The sequence below is a fragment of the Piliocolobus tephrosceles genome, chromosome 7 (genome assembly GCF_002776525.5).
Source record: "Piliocolobus tephrosceles isolate RC106 chromosome 7, ASM277652v3, whole genome shotgun sequence".
Taxonomy (NCBI): Eukaryota; Metazoa; Chordata; class Mammalia; order Primates; family Cercopithecidae; genus Piliocolobus; species Piliocolobus tephrosceles.
Genome location: NC_045440.1, coordinates 92013954 through 92032328, shown reverse-complemented (window position 1 = coordinate 92032328; position 18375 = coordinate 92013954). Strand labels below are relative to the sequence as shown.

Sequence of the window (18375 nt, the reverse complement as noted above, 5' to 3'; positions counted from 1 at the left end):
AACATAAAAATCTAGAGATACATAAAAGCAATTGTTTACCAGTGTGGTTAATCTGATTATCATCCCCAAGTATTCTGTGCATGTTTTCACTCTGTTTCAACTCTGGAAACAAGGAACTTAAAAATGGCATTTAAATTTTTTTTAACTGCTAACATCTAGTAATATATATTTAAAGCTCAATTTTCTTTATCAATTTTTAAATATGTTAAGCATCCTTAAATTTATTTAGCATGATTAACAAGCTGTACACATTTATTCTAATTCCATTGTCATATACTTTTTTACTATCATATACTTACTAAATATTATTAGTTTAATGATTTTTATAAGGCTAGAATCAATGGTTTTTTTTCTTAAAATTTTTATTAATCATTTACACGTAACAAAAACCCATTATGTATAAACACATAAATAGCAGTTTTGACAAATAGCTATTTTTGTTTTTTTCACATATTAAAACCCACTAAAAAATAACCATTTTTCTAACCACCACCAACAAAAATCATTAGTGAGAAGAGTACTGCTGCTTTACATTTCTCCAAATCTCTTCAATGTCTGATGACAGACGAAAGCTGGATTCTCATATCTGCTTTTGCATTCAGTCTATTACAATATCACACCAGATAGCCTCTCAAAAACTCCTCTGCACACTCATGAGAAAAATGAGTGAAAAAGATAAATGATGGCCAGGCGTGGTGGCTCACACCTGTAAGCATTTTGGGAGGCTGAGGTGGGCAGATCACTTGAGCTCCAGAGTTCCAGACCAGCCTGGCCAACATGGTGAAACCCCGTCTCCACTACAAATACAAAAATTAGCCAGGTGTGGTAGTGGGTGCCTGTAATCCCAGCTACTCAGGAAGCTGAGGTAGGAGAATTGCTTGAACCCAGGAGGCGGAGGCTGCAATGAACTGAGATCGTGCCACTGCAACAGAGCAAGACTCCTTCTCAAATAAAAAAAAAAGGAAAAACTATAAATGATGAAATGATGTCTAAGTGTTATAAAAACAGCTTTGACCTAGAATACCCTTGAAAGGCTCTTGAGGACCGCTGACCACACTTTGAGAACCAATGCTCTAGACGAATCTCTTCATTTTACATATAAGGACCCTGGACCTCAGAGAGAGTAAGTGAGAAACTCAACATCACACAGCCTGTTAATAGGAGGATACAGATATCAGATGGTTCGTCTCACTTCTCTTGGTTTAGGTTCTCAATTGGAAACCTGGGAAATATACCCTAATGACCTGTCCTATTCCCTGTAAGTTGCAAAGATTGTCACAATATATTTATTACCTTCTCCCCAACATTTCTTTAATAAAAGAGGTAATCAATAAATTTGGTAAATTTTGCAACAGGCATACTGTGTTTGAACCTAAACTACAATATTTGAATTCAGGTCTCTATTTGAACAGAAACACTAAGGCAAATTCTACTGCATCCTACTCCATGCAAGCTAGTAATGACAAACTGCACAGTAAATATCATAGGTAAATATGGAAAGCAGATCACCCATAATATCAGTATTTATCATATATTCTGTGTCTGGAATACAATTCAATGACATATTTCAGAAAAATTTTCTCAAGTACTGGCTGAAAGGGTGGTGGGTACATTAAGAGATTGCAAATAAACTGGCGATCATAAGATCTTTTTTAGATAAAATGGAGTTGTTCTGAAATGTAGACATATTTCATTCCCTAACCAGACCTTATTCTTGTGTTTTTAAAGAAAATCAAGAAATCTTCTTGGCCACCTAGAGATGATTTCCTTTGTATACCACCAGATGGTTCAGATCTTCTTTAAATGGATCATAGCCTTGTTCTTTTAAACAACACAGTCCCCAGAAAAGCTGGTCCAGAGGAGGAAATTCTTCCCAAGGAACCCACTCCCAACTTTCAGTTTTTTCAGGTTCTACATTCTTTGGTTCTGAATCATGAGTCACATCCACTTCTCCTTTCACTAATATAGTAACGTAATGGTAATTCTCCTTCTCAATGAAAGAATTCACAACTGAGGCAAAGCTAACATTTTTCAGGTGAAGAGCTGCTTCTTCCCAGATTTCCCTTTGGGCACATTCTTCCCAGGTCTCACCGAACTCCAAATGACCTGCAGGGAGTTGGAAACTGCCGGCTCCAACCGAGTCTTTCCTCTTCCCCAGGAGGACGCAACGCGGATGCTTGCAGCTGGTCACCATGACTCCGACTCTGACTCTGGGCCGCGGCCTCCGTGGCTCTGCACTGTCTAGAATCAATGGCTTTTACAAAGCAAAACTATTTTCCTTTAAAAGTTTTTTCTTGTTATGATTTTCTGACACTCCCATGCCTTCTGCCTATCAATATATCTACATGTGTAAGTCTATGTTTTGAGTTATTTTCCCTTAATGCTTTGAAAATAGTATGCCATTGTTTTTTCTGGCATCTATTAGTGTCAGTGAGAAATCTGTTGTCAGTTCACTGCTGCTTCTTTGTAAGTGATGTATCTTCTCTTAACATTTCATCTTTAGCTCTTAATAGCTCAACTTTGGTGGTATATAGTTTTACCAAAATGTGCCTATGTATGGATTTGTTCTTGTTTGTTGTGCTTGGCACTCAAAGTGCTTTTTCAATCGGAAATTGTCTTTTTTCAATATTTCAACATTTTCTGCCATGAGCTAGGACATTCAAAGGGTGTAGATCCTAGCTAATGGGTTTTTCTTTCAACCATTATGTTTTTAATTCATGCTATATTCTTATGCCATTATGTTGTTTTTATAATGCCCTCAGACATATTTAATTTATAAAAATGCATTCTCTTTTAATTTTTAAAGAGAAATGATATAGATATCAATTCTCCTTATTTTCCTATTCTTGCTTCCAAGTTTGTTGTTTCCTCAGTGATGACTGATGTTAAGCTGTGTGTGTGTGTGTGTGTGTATGTCTGTGTGTGTCTGTGTGTGTGCATGTCTGTGTTTAAAATCCTGTAAGAAAGTTCTATCTATCTGACCTGAATGGCCAGTGGTTCTATTTTCTACTCTGCAAGTCAGCAGAAGAAAAGCCTCATCTCTCTTTCACATGACAGTGTTTCAAATATACAAAGGTAGCTATTGGGAGTAATGGTATCATCATCAATCAATAAATTTATTTGCACTTTCTCTTATGATTCAAAATGAAAATGTGCATGTTCTCGTGCAGGAAAAAGAGATAGAAGGTGGTATCAGGAGGTGTCGGGTAAGCTAAAGTCCTAATTTTATTATTTGATAGATTTGAAATTTGTGAACAAACTACTTAACTTTGCTTAGTCTTAGTTACCTCAACTGTGAATAAAGACAATGAAAACCAAGTCACAAAGTTAATATGAGGACCAGAAACTCTATTACTTAAATGTCACCCCCTGAGGAAAGTTACCTTTAAGCCTCCACCAAAGTAGTTTTTGTTCTGTATGTGACTCCATAGCATGGGTATATAATGCTTTATGATAAGGCTTCTAACGTTACATTTTAATAGTCTGTGATTTCCTCAATACCATGAACTGCATGTTATTCATCTTTGGACCCAGAAAGCTTAGCACAGTACCTTGCATATAGTACGAACTCAATAAAGATGTTCAAAGAAAAAAATATGGAAAAAGCATTTTGTAAGTGGAAAACCACTACCATTACCCATCTTCTAGTTATTTAAAACCTTTCATATCTCCTCTTCTTGTTTACTCATTCCCTTAAGATGATGGAATAGATAAGGCTCATCACGCAGTAACATCCTATTGAAAATTATATTAATTTTTTAAAGTAGCAGTACCTAATCACAGCATTAAACTTTTCCTGAATTGGTGTACAAGACAGACTAATATTATATCCTCCTTACTAGCTCTTTCCACAGCCTACAATCATGCACATATCTTCCCATTTTCAAAATCTTTCTTCAAGCCTTCCTCACCCTCCAAAGAATATTCTATAGCACTCCTACCTATTACAGCTACATTTCTTGGAGATTAGTCAAGACTTGCTGGTTTCACTTCTGTATTCTTACCAGGCTTTTTTTTTTTTTTTTTTTTCCAGGCTGCAGTGCAAGTGCAATGGCATGATCTCAGCTCATTACAACCTCTGCCTCCTGGGTTCAAGTGATTCTCCTGCCTCCTCAGTCTCCCAAGTAGATGGGATTACAAGTGCCCACCACCATGCCTGGCTAAATTTTTTGTGTTTTTAGTAGAGATGAGGTTTCACCATGTTGGCCAGGCTGGTCTTGAATTCCTGACCTCAGGTGATCCACCTGCCTCAGCCTCCCAACGTGCTGGGATTACAGGCATGAGCCACCATGCCTGGCCCCATCAGGCTTCTTATCAATGCAACCTGCTTCCAGCCCTGCCATTTAATGACACAAAGGACACTACCTTCCGCTTTTAATTTTTCAGTGCTGTTTCTTCTCCTCAGCCCTGGATCTGTCAACTTGGCATCTTTAGTCAGCTCATTCTTGAGCCCATAACACAGTAAGAGGGCAGCCAAAATTTTCTCACACCTAGAGAATAGTGTAGAAGTGGTTGAAAGAGAACCAGCAAACCAAAGGGACTTCAATATCAGAACAAGAAGACACAGGGTACATGGAAGAAGAAGCATGACCAATGGGAAGTAGAAACCACCATGGAGCTTCGATCTAGATAGGAAGATCATACACCCAGAGGATGCCTACATGAAACAGGACATTGGCAGAACATAAGGCTCCTACCTACTAATACCATGACACTACTTAAAAACTCCAAGAATTAGATAATATAGGGAGAAAGGAGGGGAAGGAAATTCTAAGTGATCAAGATAAAACCTGAAATGAGTTAGGAAATCCTAAAATTACCACATAAGCCTTGAATTAACTAGGTAAATTTTCCAGTAGAATGGGGGCCCAAATAAAAGCTAAGTTCAGCAGAAGAAAAAGCAAGAAAGCCCTGTTTATTGCACATCTGTGTTTTATGGCTGAAGAATTCGTGCCACTCTCCCTGTTTTGCTCTTCTGTCCCTGATTGTTTCTTTTCATTCTCATTTGCTGACTCCTGCTTTTGCCACCTTTTAATAATATTGTCCTCCAAGGTCCTGTCCTTCTGGTCTTCTCACCCTACTGGGTAGATCTCCTTGGGTAATCCTCATTCCCAGGGCTTCGAGTGTCACACTTATATAAACAATCTTTAAATCCACATCACCAGGTCTAGCCTCTCTTTATCAAGCAAAAATGTCATCTTGCTAACCCACTACTTCAACAACTCTAAGTAGCTGTTACGGGCTAAACTGTGTTACCCAAAAATCCTTATGTCTTAAACCCCAGTGTCTCCGAATGTCACTGTATTTGGAGATAGGGTCTTTAAAGTGGTACTTAGGTTAAAATGAAGTCAAGTAAAGTGAGCTCTAATCCAATATGACTGACTTCCTTATGAGAAGAGGAAATTTGGACACAGACACGTATCAAAGGAAGACTATGTGAAGACACAGGAAGGAACCAGCCATGTAGAAGCCAAAAAGAGAGGCTGCAGGAGAAGCCAACCCCTTCTGGCACCTTGCTCTCAGACTTCTAGCCTCCAGAATTGTTAATAAATCAATTCCTGTTGTGTAAGCCACCCAGTCTGTGATACTTTGTTGTGCAGCCCCAGAAACTTATACACTAGCTTTTGAAATTAAGCTCAAACTTCACACACAAGAGTCATTGTAACCTCACACTGCTGTTCTCTCCAACTTCATCTCTCATACCTCACCTTCCGTGACTTCCCTGTACTCATTGTGCAATTTATATTTGCACAATATTACCTATGCACAAGCAATGGCCTAGCCTGAAATGCCTATCCACTAGTTCTTTATCTATTCTATATGCCTCCCTAGCCTTCAAAGCACATTTCTAAGAAATACCTCTTAAAATAACTTAACATTTATTATGGATTCTCCAAACACAATCACTGTGGTAGGCACCAAGGTTAAACCAGGGACAATCCCATTTACTGGAGATGCCTTCTTCTCACAGCATCCTGTGTAGCTTCACATCTACTTATCACAAGAATGCAATCATTCTCTCTTTCTTGTTTGAAAGCCTTGGTTTACAAAACACACGCACATGCGCACACACACACACATAAAAAATTATACTTATTAAGCACCTACTATATGCTACCTCCGTTGAGCACCCACTGCACCCACTGTACTAAGCACTGTTTATGCATTACCTCATGATCCCTAACCACATTTCTGTAGGATGGGTATTATTACTATTGCCATTTGACAGATGAGGAAGCTTAGCCTTGAAGAGGCAAGTAAGAGGACACAGGTGGCAAGTGGTAGGGCTGGACATCAAACCTAACTTGTCAGATTCCAGTCCTTATTATCCCACTTCTCCTGGGAACATGTGAGTTTCTCAAGGGTCAGGGTTCTGTATTCCCAGCCCTGGCAAATAGCCTAACACATAGTTAGAAAAAAATTTAAAAGTTTCAGGGGAGAAATAAATGATGACAGAAGAAGGATCTTTAACATAAATGTCTTAAGTTCAGCTGAAGTAAATGGGGAATAACTAGGTTGGAAAAGCATAGGAAACATAGCCTAGACCTTCTGGTTAAGGATGAGGAATAACACATATGAGTTCCCTGCCCATATCCTCTACTTGGCAGCTTTCTGAAATTGGCAAAATTACTTGATTTCTCATTGCCTGGGATTTCTTATAGGTGTCATGGGGTTATTTTGGACATTAATTGAGGTATTCCAGGTGACATATTTAGCAGAGCACCAGAGGCACACTCAGTACCAAATAAATTCTGGCTGCTGTTGCTTGTATTAGGTTGTAGTTTCTGAAAGAGAGACATGAAATAAGAGTAGCAGCGCATCAGATGGTTTTGAGAAGAATCTGTCAGAGCACAATTAAACATGGCAACTTGTCCAAGGTGTTCAGGACATTGCCAGTGGAAAGCAGGATGTTTTGAAAACTGTTTCCAAGTAATCTGACATGCTGTACTCGTTAAATGTCTCTTGAATATAACAATCCATTCCAGATGATAATGTGAACGATTCACAGATAGCTACATATGTGATCAAGATTACATATTTACTCCCATCTTGAGGACCAACATACATTTCTATCCTCATTTTCCCACCAATGAGCTCTCTTTTCTCTTTGTATTTAAGGTCCAGATGGTTTTAAGTTTCAAATTCCTGCTCAACCACTACTTTAATGTTCTCTTTGGCTACCTGGTTAGTTCTAGATTCTGGGCTTTTAAAAATCTTAATATTAGCCCTCCTTGGCAGCACCTTTGCCAGATTTTTCTTATGATACATAGAGGTGTAATATGTTGGCAAACTAATTAAAGGAGGAGCTGGTATTCAAATCCAGATCTGATTTATCATCCTGTAGAAATAAAATATTTATCAGGTATTGTCCCAAGCTCTCTCTCTATAATGATGAACAAAATCAAAATGGTTCTTGAATTCCTTGAGCTTAGTATTCAATGGTAGAGACAGACACCAACACCAAGTAAATCGATTACTACAAATTTTGCTAAATGCCATGAAGATTTCAAAACTTTCTAATGTAAACACCAACTCAACTTTGACAAAGACATTTCCATAGCAAGAGCATTGAGGTATTGAAAAACTGAACAACTTAAATCACTGTTCCTTATTCATAGAGAACTTTTATAGGCAACCACTACACTAGAGCCCAATATACATGTAACTGAGTTGAGAATTATTTCTCTGATTAGATTCTTCCGCTTTTATTTCTTTGTCTTAAGCACACATGAATATGTCTAGTACAAACATAAAATGTACATACTGGATCAAGAGGAAAACACTTCTAGCCTTCCTTTTAGTCTCCCAATTCACATGTAACATTTTACAGTACTTGGCAGTGTCAAAAACTCTGGTAAAGGACATTGTGAGAAAAATCGTAGTAGCTCCACAACACAACCATAGCTGACTTAGATCTTTTACTCTGGACTAGCTCTGTGGATACTGTCTATCAGGCTGTCTATCAGGATCCGCAGAGCTAGTTCAGATTAAATACCTGACATCAGGTGATGTGAATACCTGGCATCAGGTGATGTGTAAATACCTGACATCAGGTGATGTGAACTCCGATGAGTGTTTCCAGATTTCATTCTACAGGATTATAAATGAACTACGTAAAGTGGCTGTTGTAAAATCTCTACTTTGCTTCTTGGAAAGTAAACAGGCCAGTAATGTGAGCCTCCATGTCCTAAGCATGAGTTAGTATAGCTAAAATAACCTACATATTTTCTGGCCCATAAATATTGTACTATTCATTGTAACTCTTGATAAAAGCTCTCTACTTGGTAGGAAGGATAGATTTATTTATCCATTCATTCATTTATTCATTCATATTTTTGATAATTAGAATCTGTTCTTTTATTTTTTTGCCCTAGAAAGTAATAATACAATCTTTCTAGGTAGGCTATATTCTTGGCTTGTTTCAATATTAAATTTGTTTTGGACAAGATGCATCCTTAAAGGCAAAAAATAGTAAGAGACAAGGCCAATGGAAAAAAATATTTAAAATTGGCAACTCTAGGTAAAGTGTATACAAATGTTCGTTGTATTATTCATTCAAGTTATGTGTTGTTTTCCAATGTCTCAAACTAAAAAGTTGGTGGGAAAAAAGTTGTCCTTGTTGAACCTCATCATGAACAACACATATAGTGAAGTTCATGAAAGGAAGTTTCACAATTACAGTTTTGAGAAAGATAATGTATCTCTGAACATAAGTAGTGATGATCTCATCCAGGAGTTAGAAATGTAAACTTATGAAACAACTAACAATGCTAGTAAGAATACATTATCAGCATTTACACACGCTCATAGATTGGCCCTGGGGAAGCTATGGGCTGTGAAAGGTGAAAGGCCTAATCCAGGCTCTGGAGATTCTTGGGGACATGGCATACTTGTATGCAGGAGCCTTTGTTCCGCTTACAGCGGAGTAAAATGAAAGACTTTCAGCATAGAGTCTAAGAAGCAGACTAACAGAGCAAACTCTAGAGTGTGCCTGAAAGCAGCCATAGTAACAACTCTCCCCAGCATAGAGGCCATATTAAGATGTTTGTCATCTTCCAGTACTCCACAGTGGATTTACCCCTTCACCAACACCGCCTTTTCTTTTTTCACTATTAGCTATACTACACCTTTGTCACTAACAATTCATTAATTAATATATTCAACCAGTGAATATTCATTCAAATTTTTCTATATTCAACTTTTTGTTATGTGTAAGAAACCAAGTAGGCCTTGCTTACTAAGGTGTGTAAGACATAGCCATTGCCCTGTGGTACTGGGACAGCCCTAAACAGGGAAAGCAGAGATTCCCAGCCCTGACTGCACATGAAAATCAACTAGAAATCTTCATAAAAATGTGGATGCTCAGGATCCTACGGCTACAAACTCTGATTTAGTAGGTCTAGGGTAGGATAATCTGTATTTTTTAAAAGATTCTTTGGTAAATTTCATGAGTGGCTGGTGATAAGATACACTGAGGCCAGGCACAGTGCCTTACACTTGTAATCCCAGCACTTTGGGAAGCCAAGGCAGGCAGATCACCTGAGATCAGGAGTTCGAGACAAGCTTGGTCAACATGGTAAAAGCCCATCTCTACTAAAAAAAAAAAAAAAACAGGTGTGATGGTGGCCACCTGTAATCCCAGCTACTCGAGAGGCCGAGGCAGGAGTATGGCTTGAACACGGGAGATGGAGGTTGCAGTGAATCAAGATCACCACCACTCTAGGCTGGGTGACAGAGCCAGATTCTGTCTCAGAAAAACAAACAAAAAAAAAATACAAAAAAAAAAAGATAGGTATAAGCATATTCACAACTCAGATCCTTTATTGGCACAAAGACTACTGGAGTATAATGATACCCTAAATCACTCGAACAACAGGACTTAGAATCAAACTCTTTAGAGATAGAGATGATATTAGAGGTCATATATCTAGTTCCCTACCAAAATCTTCCCACCTGCGTGCACACACACTCACAGCTAACAATGAGTCCAAGACGTCCCAGTATGCCCAACAGACTAGATAGGAGTCTATGGCTTCTGGGTTGCTCAGGCTCCCAAATTTTGCAGGAGTCTCATACTTAACCATGTGCAAAAACAGAACTTCTATCTCTCCCCAACGAACCTACTTCTCCCTTAGTCTTCCCTATTTTAGTTAAAAAAATAACTAAATTAATTAATTAATTTTTAAAAATCTGCTTCACACAGTTCTGTAGGCGAAAAAAGCCTGGAAATCTAAGTCTTATCACTTCTTTCTCCAAGATACATCTCCAATCCATCAATTTCCCTCCACTGCCACTACGATCATTATCTCTCAGCTATGTCTAGTACAAATAGCCCACTGCCTAATCTTACTTCCTTGCCCTCTAATTCATTCTCTATGCAAATGTTATCTTTTCAAAATGTAAATTAGGACATACCACTCTTTTACTTAAAATTCCTCAAATGTGTCTCATCACACATTGAATAGAAGCCAAATTCCTAATGTAAACTACATGATATTTTGTGATCTAATTCCCACCTATCTCAACTCCTAGTCAATTAATACTTTCTAATCACACTGAACCATTTTTCAGTTCCTCAAATCAAAAAGTGATTTCCCATTAATACACACTGTTCCCACTGGAACAGTTTCCTGGAAACACTCTTCCACAATTCTACCTGACCTTCTTTTCCTTTAGGTGTCATTTAAAATATCCTTTCCGCTGTGAGGACTTCCCTTATCCCAGATTTAAAGAAGGGCTTCCCTGATACTCTTCCTTGTAAAACCCATTGGTTATAGGCTGAATTGTGTTTCTGCCAAAATTCACGTGTTGAAGTCCTAACATCCAGTGCCTCTGAAAGTCACCTTGTTTGGAAATAGGGCCTTTGCCAAGATGATCAAATTAAATGATACCTGCTTTTAAACTTCTAGCCTCTACAACTGTGAGACAATAAATTTAATAAATTTCTCTCTTTTTTTTTTAGACAGAGTCTCGCTCTGTTGCCCAGGTTGGAGGGCAGTGGCACAACATCGGTTCATTACAACCTCTGCCTCCCAGGTTCAAGTGATTCTCCTGTCTCAGTCTCCTGAGAAGCCGGGATTCAGGTGCCTACCACCACACCCAGCTGATTTTTGTATGTTTAGTAGAGATGGGATTTTACCATATTGGCCAGGCTGGTCTCAAATTCCTGACCTGAGGTGTTCCACCCCCCTCGGCCTCCCAAAGTGCTGGGATTACAGGCATGAGCCACCACAGCCAGCCTAAATTTCTCTTATTTTAAGTCACCTAGTTGGTTGTACTTTGTTATGTCAGCCCTAGCAAACTAATATACCATTCTTTTATGTCACGTTAGTCACAATTCATGTTACATTTGTGTTTACTCATTTGTTTGTCTCCTTCACTAGATGATAATTTTCAGAATGGTAGAAACTGCAGCTGTTTTTATTAATTTATTTAAAATTATCCTCCAATATTATACTATGCTAGCCCAAGGAAGGCCAAGGACTCACCAAGAGCAGAAAGGAATTCTGGTATTAAAAGCAAATGTTGGATAGTCTAGAACAGGTGTGGGAAAACTATGGTCCCTGGGCCAAATTTGGCCCACCTCCTGTTTTCATAAGACTTGTAAGCTAAGAAAGTTTTTCACATTTTTGAATGGTTGAAAAAGAAATCAAAATAAAATAATATTTCATGATATGTTAATATTATATGAAATTTAAATTCACAAGTAAAGTTTTATTAGAACATAGCTACATTCATTTACATATTATCTAGAGCTACATTCATGCTACAAAGGAGAGTCAAGTAGTAGTCACACAGATCACACTGTCTACAAAGCCTAAAATACTTACTATCTGGCCACTTAGAGAAAAAGGAGTTTGCTGAGCTCTGGTCTAGAACATGCCTTATGGGCTATGTGAACTGTCCTGGGATTCACAACTCCTGAGTGACATAATGTTGCAGGTGCACATTCATGCATATTCAGTGTTCTAGAACACCATCATGATATAAACTAGCCAGCACATTCACCTTTTCTACACCAAGAATTCCACAACAGACTACTGACCAATTCTTCTTCTGAGAAGAATATAGTTCTGGTTTTATTATTAATATTGATGAACAAAAGGGATTTACTGATTAAAACCTTTCAACTTTCATGAAATGTTGCTAGAATGCATGTATTCTGATAAATTTAGGAGTCTATGAATGTAAATAGACTGGGTAATGATGATTATTACAGATACTTATCCAAATTTGTTGATCCAAAATTTACAGCGTACTACCCTATAAGCCAATCATAGGTACAAATCTAGTTAGTATTGACTGATTTAGATAAGAAAAAGGGTAGGAATAGGTATTATGGTCATATTCGCACAAAAAGCATCATTTACCTTTGGTGGAGAAACAAATCGAACACAGTCCAGCCATACAGTTATAAAGTGCTGCCCACATATTGCACATGTTTTTCCCTGAGAGATCATGCTCCTGACTTGTGGGTACCGTTCGATGCCATCCATTAGGAAAGGGTTATTTTCTGCTAGCTGATTCATTACAAATCTTGATGTTATTTCCTAAATTGAAAAAAAAAAATACAGTTCCTCAGATTGTTTTCAAAACTATTTTACATTACATTGATTTCCACTTCACTAGATAAAATGTATGGTTTATTATCTAGATTCTGTTAAATTAAGATTCTGCAGTGTATCTAATGAATTGTGTTGTAAATGACTGGCATTGCAAGTAAGTTTGGTTTTCATCAATATAAGAATAATAAGTTTCTTACCTTGTCATATTTCTACATCTCTTACAAGTCATAATACATTTGCATTACACATTTTATAAAGTTAGACATAGTTTAGGTTTAAATCTGGCACCTCTCATTACAATAAGCAAAGACTGTACAAACATTCAGACTGGATTCAAAAATGAATTTTGTCATATTCGCTAAGGTCTAAATCCTAACTACTTAAACTGTGGTTCACAGAATGCATCACATGGGAGCTTATTAGATATGCGGAATGTCAGACACACTCCAGACCTACTGAATCAAAATCTGCAATTTAACTAGTTCCTCAGGTAATCTATATGCATACTGAAATTTGAGAAGCACTGGCCTAAATTCCTTGCTGCATTGAGAACCTGAATAGTGCCATCAAAAAAGCAATGATTTATATGAACCAAATATCTGAATTTAATCTTAGTTAAACCTATCTACCTAGATATGTTCAGAAAATTGACTTGCAATAATAGTAATAAAATATTAAATAATAAAGGGAAGAAGTAAGAAAATGGAAGTTGCCTTTCACTAGGGCTATCATCATCTTAATAAAAATATATTACATAATGCATAAAATTACATCTTCACTGACCAAGCAAAGAAAATAAATAAACATTTGCCTGAATCCATTAAATTTTCTCCATTTTTTGTGTCAGGACCATGGAAGTCCTGTATAAATGTTACAAAAACACTGCTTGAAATTTCAATCATGTTTGGGGATGATTTATTTGGTACATTTTTTCCTGACAAAAGTGAAAGATTTCCCAGTAGTATTGAAGTAGTCCACATAAAGCTCTGATAGGAATTTTTGAAAATACATATATACACACATAATCTTTCACGCATTCACCCCAATTAAATTCTTTAAAAACTGAAAACATAACAGCAAAATCTTATAAATTGCTGTGCCCGTTTCCTATTACCCTATCTCTCCCAATTAACAAGGACCCGAGAAAGCTGCCTTTCTACAGTAAACAGCCCTGAGCATGGATTCCTTATTTGTCTGATCCTTCACCAGCACAAACTCCTACCCACTTAAGCTCATTCTCCTGGGTGGTTGCATGACTGAGATCATGCTTTCACACTAATATTACCAGGGTGCCTAAATCAGATGTTTATTATCACCCTTTCTCCAACTACTTAAGCAGAGCATAGCTTGTGATTCTTAAAGAAATACTGATTTTATAGGTAGGCTTTTAGTTACATTAATTCAATGGCCAAGTCTTACTATAAAGCTGTAGAAAACTCATGGATAAGGATTCACTACCCAAAATAGCAGATGACAGAAGCATTTGCTGAAATACAAAGGACCTAAAAATAGGTTCATATAGATCACTTTTTCCATTTATGATTTCTGGACCCAAACATGTTTGTTGCACTCAGTATATCTGACCGCTCTTACATCATCTATTATTAATATTTTTCTTTTACTTGTTGCCAATGTGTTATTTTGGAAGGATAATATACACCATTAAAATACAAAGTTTTTACTTGGAAATATGAGTATATATAAAATAAAATACTATTGGCATGACCAATAGTATCTTTTAGGACATCTCTTAGAGATGCATTTAATGTAATTTTTGAGAATATACTATGGTCTAATTCCAGTGTTATTTAAAAGTCAAGAAATCTTTTATAGACCAAAATGGTCTATAAAAATATTTCAAAATACTCAAATTGCTCCTTTTAGATAGCTTATGTGCTATTTTCTTAGAATATTTGGAAGTTAATTATATTATAATTCATCACAAATGAAATTAATTTTATATGTCCTATTTTTCCCTACATATTTTTGAGTTATTAAATTATACACATAAAATTATATACTGTGAAAAATATAAAATGTAAAAACAAATATGAATCCTCGGGAGTGATGCATTTTGGAACTACTGTATAATCAGGTGTTATGATGTGTATGATAGGCACTAAAACATAGCATCCAGAGCAAAAATTCAAAGTCAGAGACAAATACAAACATAGATGTAAATTCTGGCTCTATGATTTATCTGCTGTGTGATCACATTTGAGTGAACCCTTAACTTCCCTGATCTTGAATACCTCATCTGTAAAATTGGGATCTTTTCCAATACTATCACATAGAGTTTGAAGAATTAAATTACATAAAAATGGTAAACCATTTAGCCTGGCATCTACTAATGCAGTATATTCTGTCTAATTTTTCTATAATATAGTTATTAGCATGAAATTTTACTTCATAAATCTCTGAGGTGAGGTAAAGTTTTTAAAATCTTTACCAAGGCATAACCCATATCATAGTTCCTGGAATTCTTTGACACAGCAAGTAGTTTAATTACTAACACTGACTAATTGCCCAGTAGCAATAACTCTTACTTTAAGTACAAATCAATTTAAGTCACTTTTCTGAGAAAAATTCCAGAGATACTCTTAAAACTACCCAAAGCATTTACATATTACAGGCAAAAATACCAACTTCCACTAAATGTACTGTAAAAATTAACGTTTGTGCTCCTGGACCCAACAGTTCTGAAAATTAGAACAATTTCTCTCTCATTCACAGCCCTCACAGACAAGGTTCTTGTCCTCGAAGGCTCTCTGTAAGACAGCTACCAGATTGGGTTAAATGCTAATTCAGCCTCCTCCACAAACCAGAACCTCCTCCAACCCAGGACGACCCTGTCTCCATTTCTCTCAGCTCCCTATATCCCCTTTCTGAACCAATATTGCAGCTGGGACTCTGGAACCCAACGGCTTAAGTTGGCATCATTGTTCCAACATTTAGTAGCTCTGTGACCTCACATAAGTTATTTGACCTCCCTGGATCTCCATTACTTTATCTATTAAAAAGTGGTCAATAATGATACCTATCTTTTTAGGGTCAGTAGAGGACTAAATTAGTTTATTCCTGTGTAAGTGCTTAGAACAGTACCTTGTCCATAATAAGCATAAAATAAGTATTAGCCACTATTATTATACTGAAATGATTGATGAAAGGAGAAAAAATAAGTTATAAAGGAGTAAAAAATTAAATACAACAGTTACTCAAATAATTTAAAATTCAATTTCAAATACGATGTTTTTCTGTTACAGAAGAGTAGGAAATAATGCTGTTTGTGAAAATATTCTGTGAAAGGGAATCTGAAAAAAGTAAATCAAACTTTACAAGATGTCAGTTCTTTGGGGCAGCAGTTAGATTTTTAGGGATAATATGCACAGGAACTAGAAATTTACTATGAGAATGGTCACTATCACTTTGCGTTTTGTTGTTGTTGCTTTTTGACTTTGGGGGGTTTTTGGAGACAGGATCTTTCTCTGTTGCCCAGGCTGGAGTGGAGTAGCAGGAACCCGACTCATTGCAGACTCAACCTACTGGGCTCAAGGGATCCTCTCACCTCAGCCTCCTGAGTAGTTGAGACCACAGGCACACAACACCATGCCTGGCTAAGGTTTTTAAAATTTTGTAGAGATGGGGTCTCACTCTGTTGGCCAGGCTGGTCTCAAACTCCTGGGCTCAAGCAATCCTCCTGCCATGACCTCTCAAAGTGCTGGGGCTTCAGGCATGAGACACTGTGCCCAGCCTTGTATCTTTGTTTATAAAGGCCAAAAGGCCAGAATATTATTAATAATTTAAACATCCAACAGTGGGGAAATAGTTAAAAATATTATGATATTATCACATACAGAATATGATGTATTTATCAAAAAAGATGTCATGGTCTGGTTTTATTTTGTTTTGTTTTGCTGATTGGAAAGCTATTCACAATAATTGAGTGGAAAAACAACTCTATATAGTGTATAGAGTTTGAACTCATCTTTATCTTTAATTACAAAAATATTCTGAAAGCATAAAAAATTCTAAAAGAATAAATGTGATAGTGAAGAGTATTAATTTGATTTCTTAGTTTTGTTTTGCTTTGTTTTTAGACAGAATCTCGCTCTGTTGCTGAGGCTGGAGTGCAGTGGCTCAATCTTGGGTTCACGCCATTCTCCTGCCTCAGCCTCCCGAGTAGCTAGGACTACAGGCACCTGCCACCGTGCCCGGCTAATTTTTTTGTATTTTTAGTACAGACGGGGTTTCACCATGTTAGCCAGGATGGCCTCGATCTGCTGACCTGGTGATCCACCTGCCTCAGCCTCCCAAAGTGCTGGGATTACAAGTGTGAGCCACCACGCCCAGCCTGATTTCTTAGTACTTTTATTAACTTCTATTGGCTTTTTTCCCCTCAATGTCTCTAAAGGAGCTTATATTACTTTTGTAATAAGAAACTTTTTAAAAGTCAGTATAAGAAATTTTGATTTTCTTCATTGCTCATCTGTATTTTATTGTTTTCTATAATAAACAGGTATTATTCATACAATAATTTAATTTTAAGAAAAAGTAAGCCACTGGACAAGATTTGTTGTTTCCTGCAGCCAGGAAAGTTGATCCCATACAAATCCTAAAAGTCTTAATGACAATCCTGCACATTAGCTACAGATCTAAATGGATCTCAGAAATCTAAATTCAAGATGGAGAATCACAGTCAAATGTGGAAGGATTTGTGATCTCTGACTTGGCTATTACAAAGAGTCCTCTAATATGCTTTCCTGTTCCTTCTTTTAATACCATTAACTTGTTTTGCTGAAGTGAACACAGTTTCTGGATCATATTCATTCATCCACTAGGGATAGAGACAAGCAAAAAGGGAGGGAAAGAGGTAAAGACTCCATTAAGAATAAATCAATACATCTTTAAATAACACTGAAAAAGTTAAAGTGAAAATAAATTTCTCTCTTTTATTCATCCTACAAAATATTTCCATTTCTCTGATTCCCAGAGTGACTTAGAATTTCATTGGATTCTCTAAGCAAGTCAAAAAGATTATGTATAGGATCCACATTGCCAATGGACTAGGATTACATTAATCATTTGCTGGCTTGGCAAGAATGTTTTAAAAGAAAATGCTTTAAAATTTAAATTGTGGCTTTAGTTTGAAGACTTAAGTGAATGAGGTAAGCCTTCACCTGTAGACTCCAGACGTTCTCCCTTTGTGTAGAAATCACTGGCTGCTGCAGGAACAGTGGGTTTCCCTCACAGTAGAATTCCCTCAGCTTCAGATCCTGAAACTTTTCAAACAAAATAAAAACCTCATTGCACAACAAAATAATGAAACTACCTCTTAAAGCTACATCATTAATATAATTAAACTGAAATTACTTTATTTAGGACTAAAACTCCACAGTAAATACTAATGTGGATTTAAGTCATAAATAAAGTAATTTAGGGGCACCTTGGGGCATACTCTACTTATCAGAAGCATAAGAATTTTAATAGTGTCATGAATGGCCATGACCTTAGGGGTCACTGGTCATATCCCCATCCTGAACAATTGAGAAAACTTGTTTAGGGTTGTAGAACTGGTTAGCAATAGAACAAGCATTAATAAATTGAGTGCTGGGAACATTTTGCAAATATATTTATCAGAAAACCAAGCATAACAAAAAATAACATCCTAACAGACATCAACCTCTAGATCTCAAAGACTGCCTTATGATCCATTTGTTAAATGAGCAATGTAAAAGAAATATAAGAACATCAAAATGTTCACATCATAACTTATTAGGGACCTTGAAAATACTACTAAAAATACAAAAAT

General features: G+C 36.7%; 2 protein-coding genes and 1 pseudogene across 4 annotated transcripts in view; all 3 read right to left on the bottom strand.

The window, feature by feature from the left end:
* Window positions 1–3988, bottom strand: part of SLC26A7 (solute carrier family 26 member 7) — a 186029-nt gene extending 182041 nt beyond the window's left edge. For both annotated transcript variants that reach the window (XM_023222931.2, XM_023222932.2), the window contains exon 1: window positions 3942–3988. The gene's annotated coding sequence lies outside the window, so the exon portion shown is untranslated. The remainder of the gene's footprint in view (window positions 1–3941) is intronic.
* LRRC69 (leucine rich repeat containing 69) overlaps window positions 1–18375 on the bottom strand; it is a 118875-nt gene that overhangs the window by 8056 nt on the left and 92444 nt on the right. The window contains exons 8-9 of the mRNA XM_026454917.1: window positions 17744–17845; window positions 12372–12551 (exon numbers count right to left, since the gene is read on the bottom strand). Coding sequence (XP_026310702.1) covers window positions 12372–12551; window positions 17744–17845 — 282 coding nt within the window. The remainder of the gene's footprint in view (window positions 1–12371; window positions 12552–17743; window positions 17846–18375) is intronic.
* Window positions 431–5732, bottom strand: LOC111549703 (annotated as a pseudogene). The gene is made up of 2 exons (XR_002733811.2): window positions 5709–5732; window positions 431–2254 (listed from the first exon to the last, which is right to left on the bottom strand). The product of XR_002733811.2 is annotated as a nucleotide triphosphate diphosphatase NUDT15 pseudogene (transcript).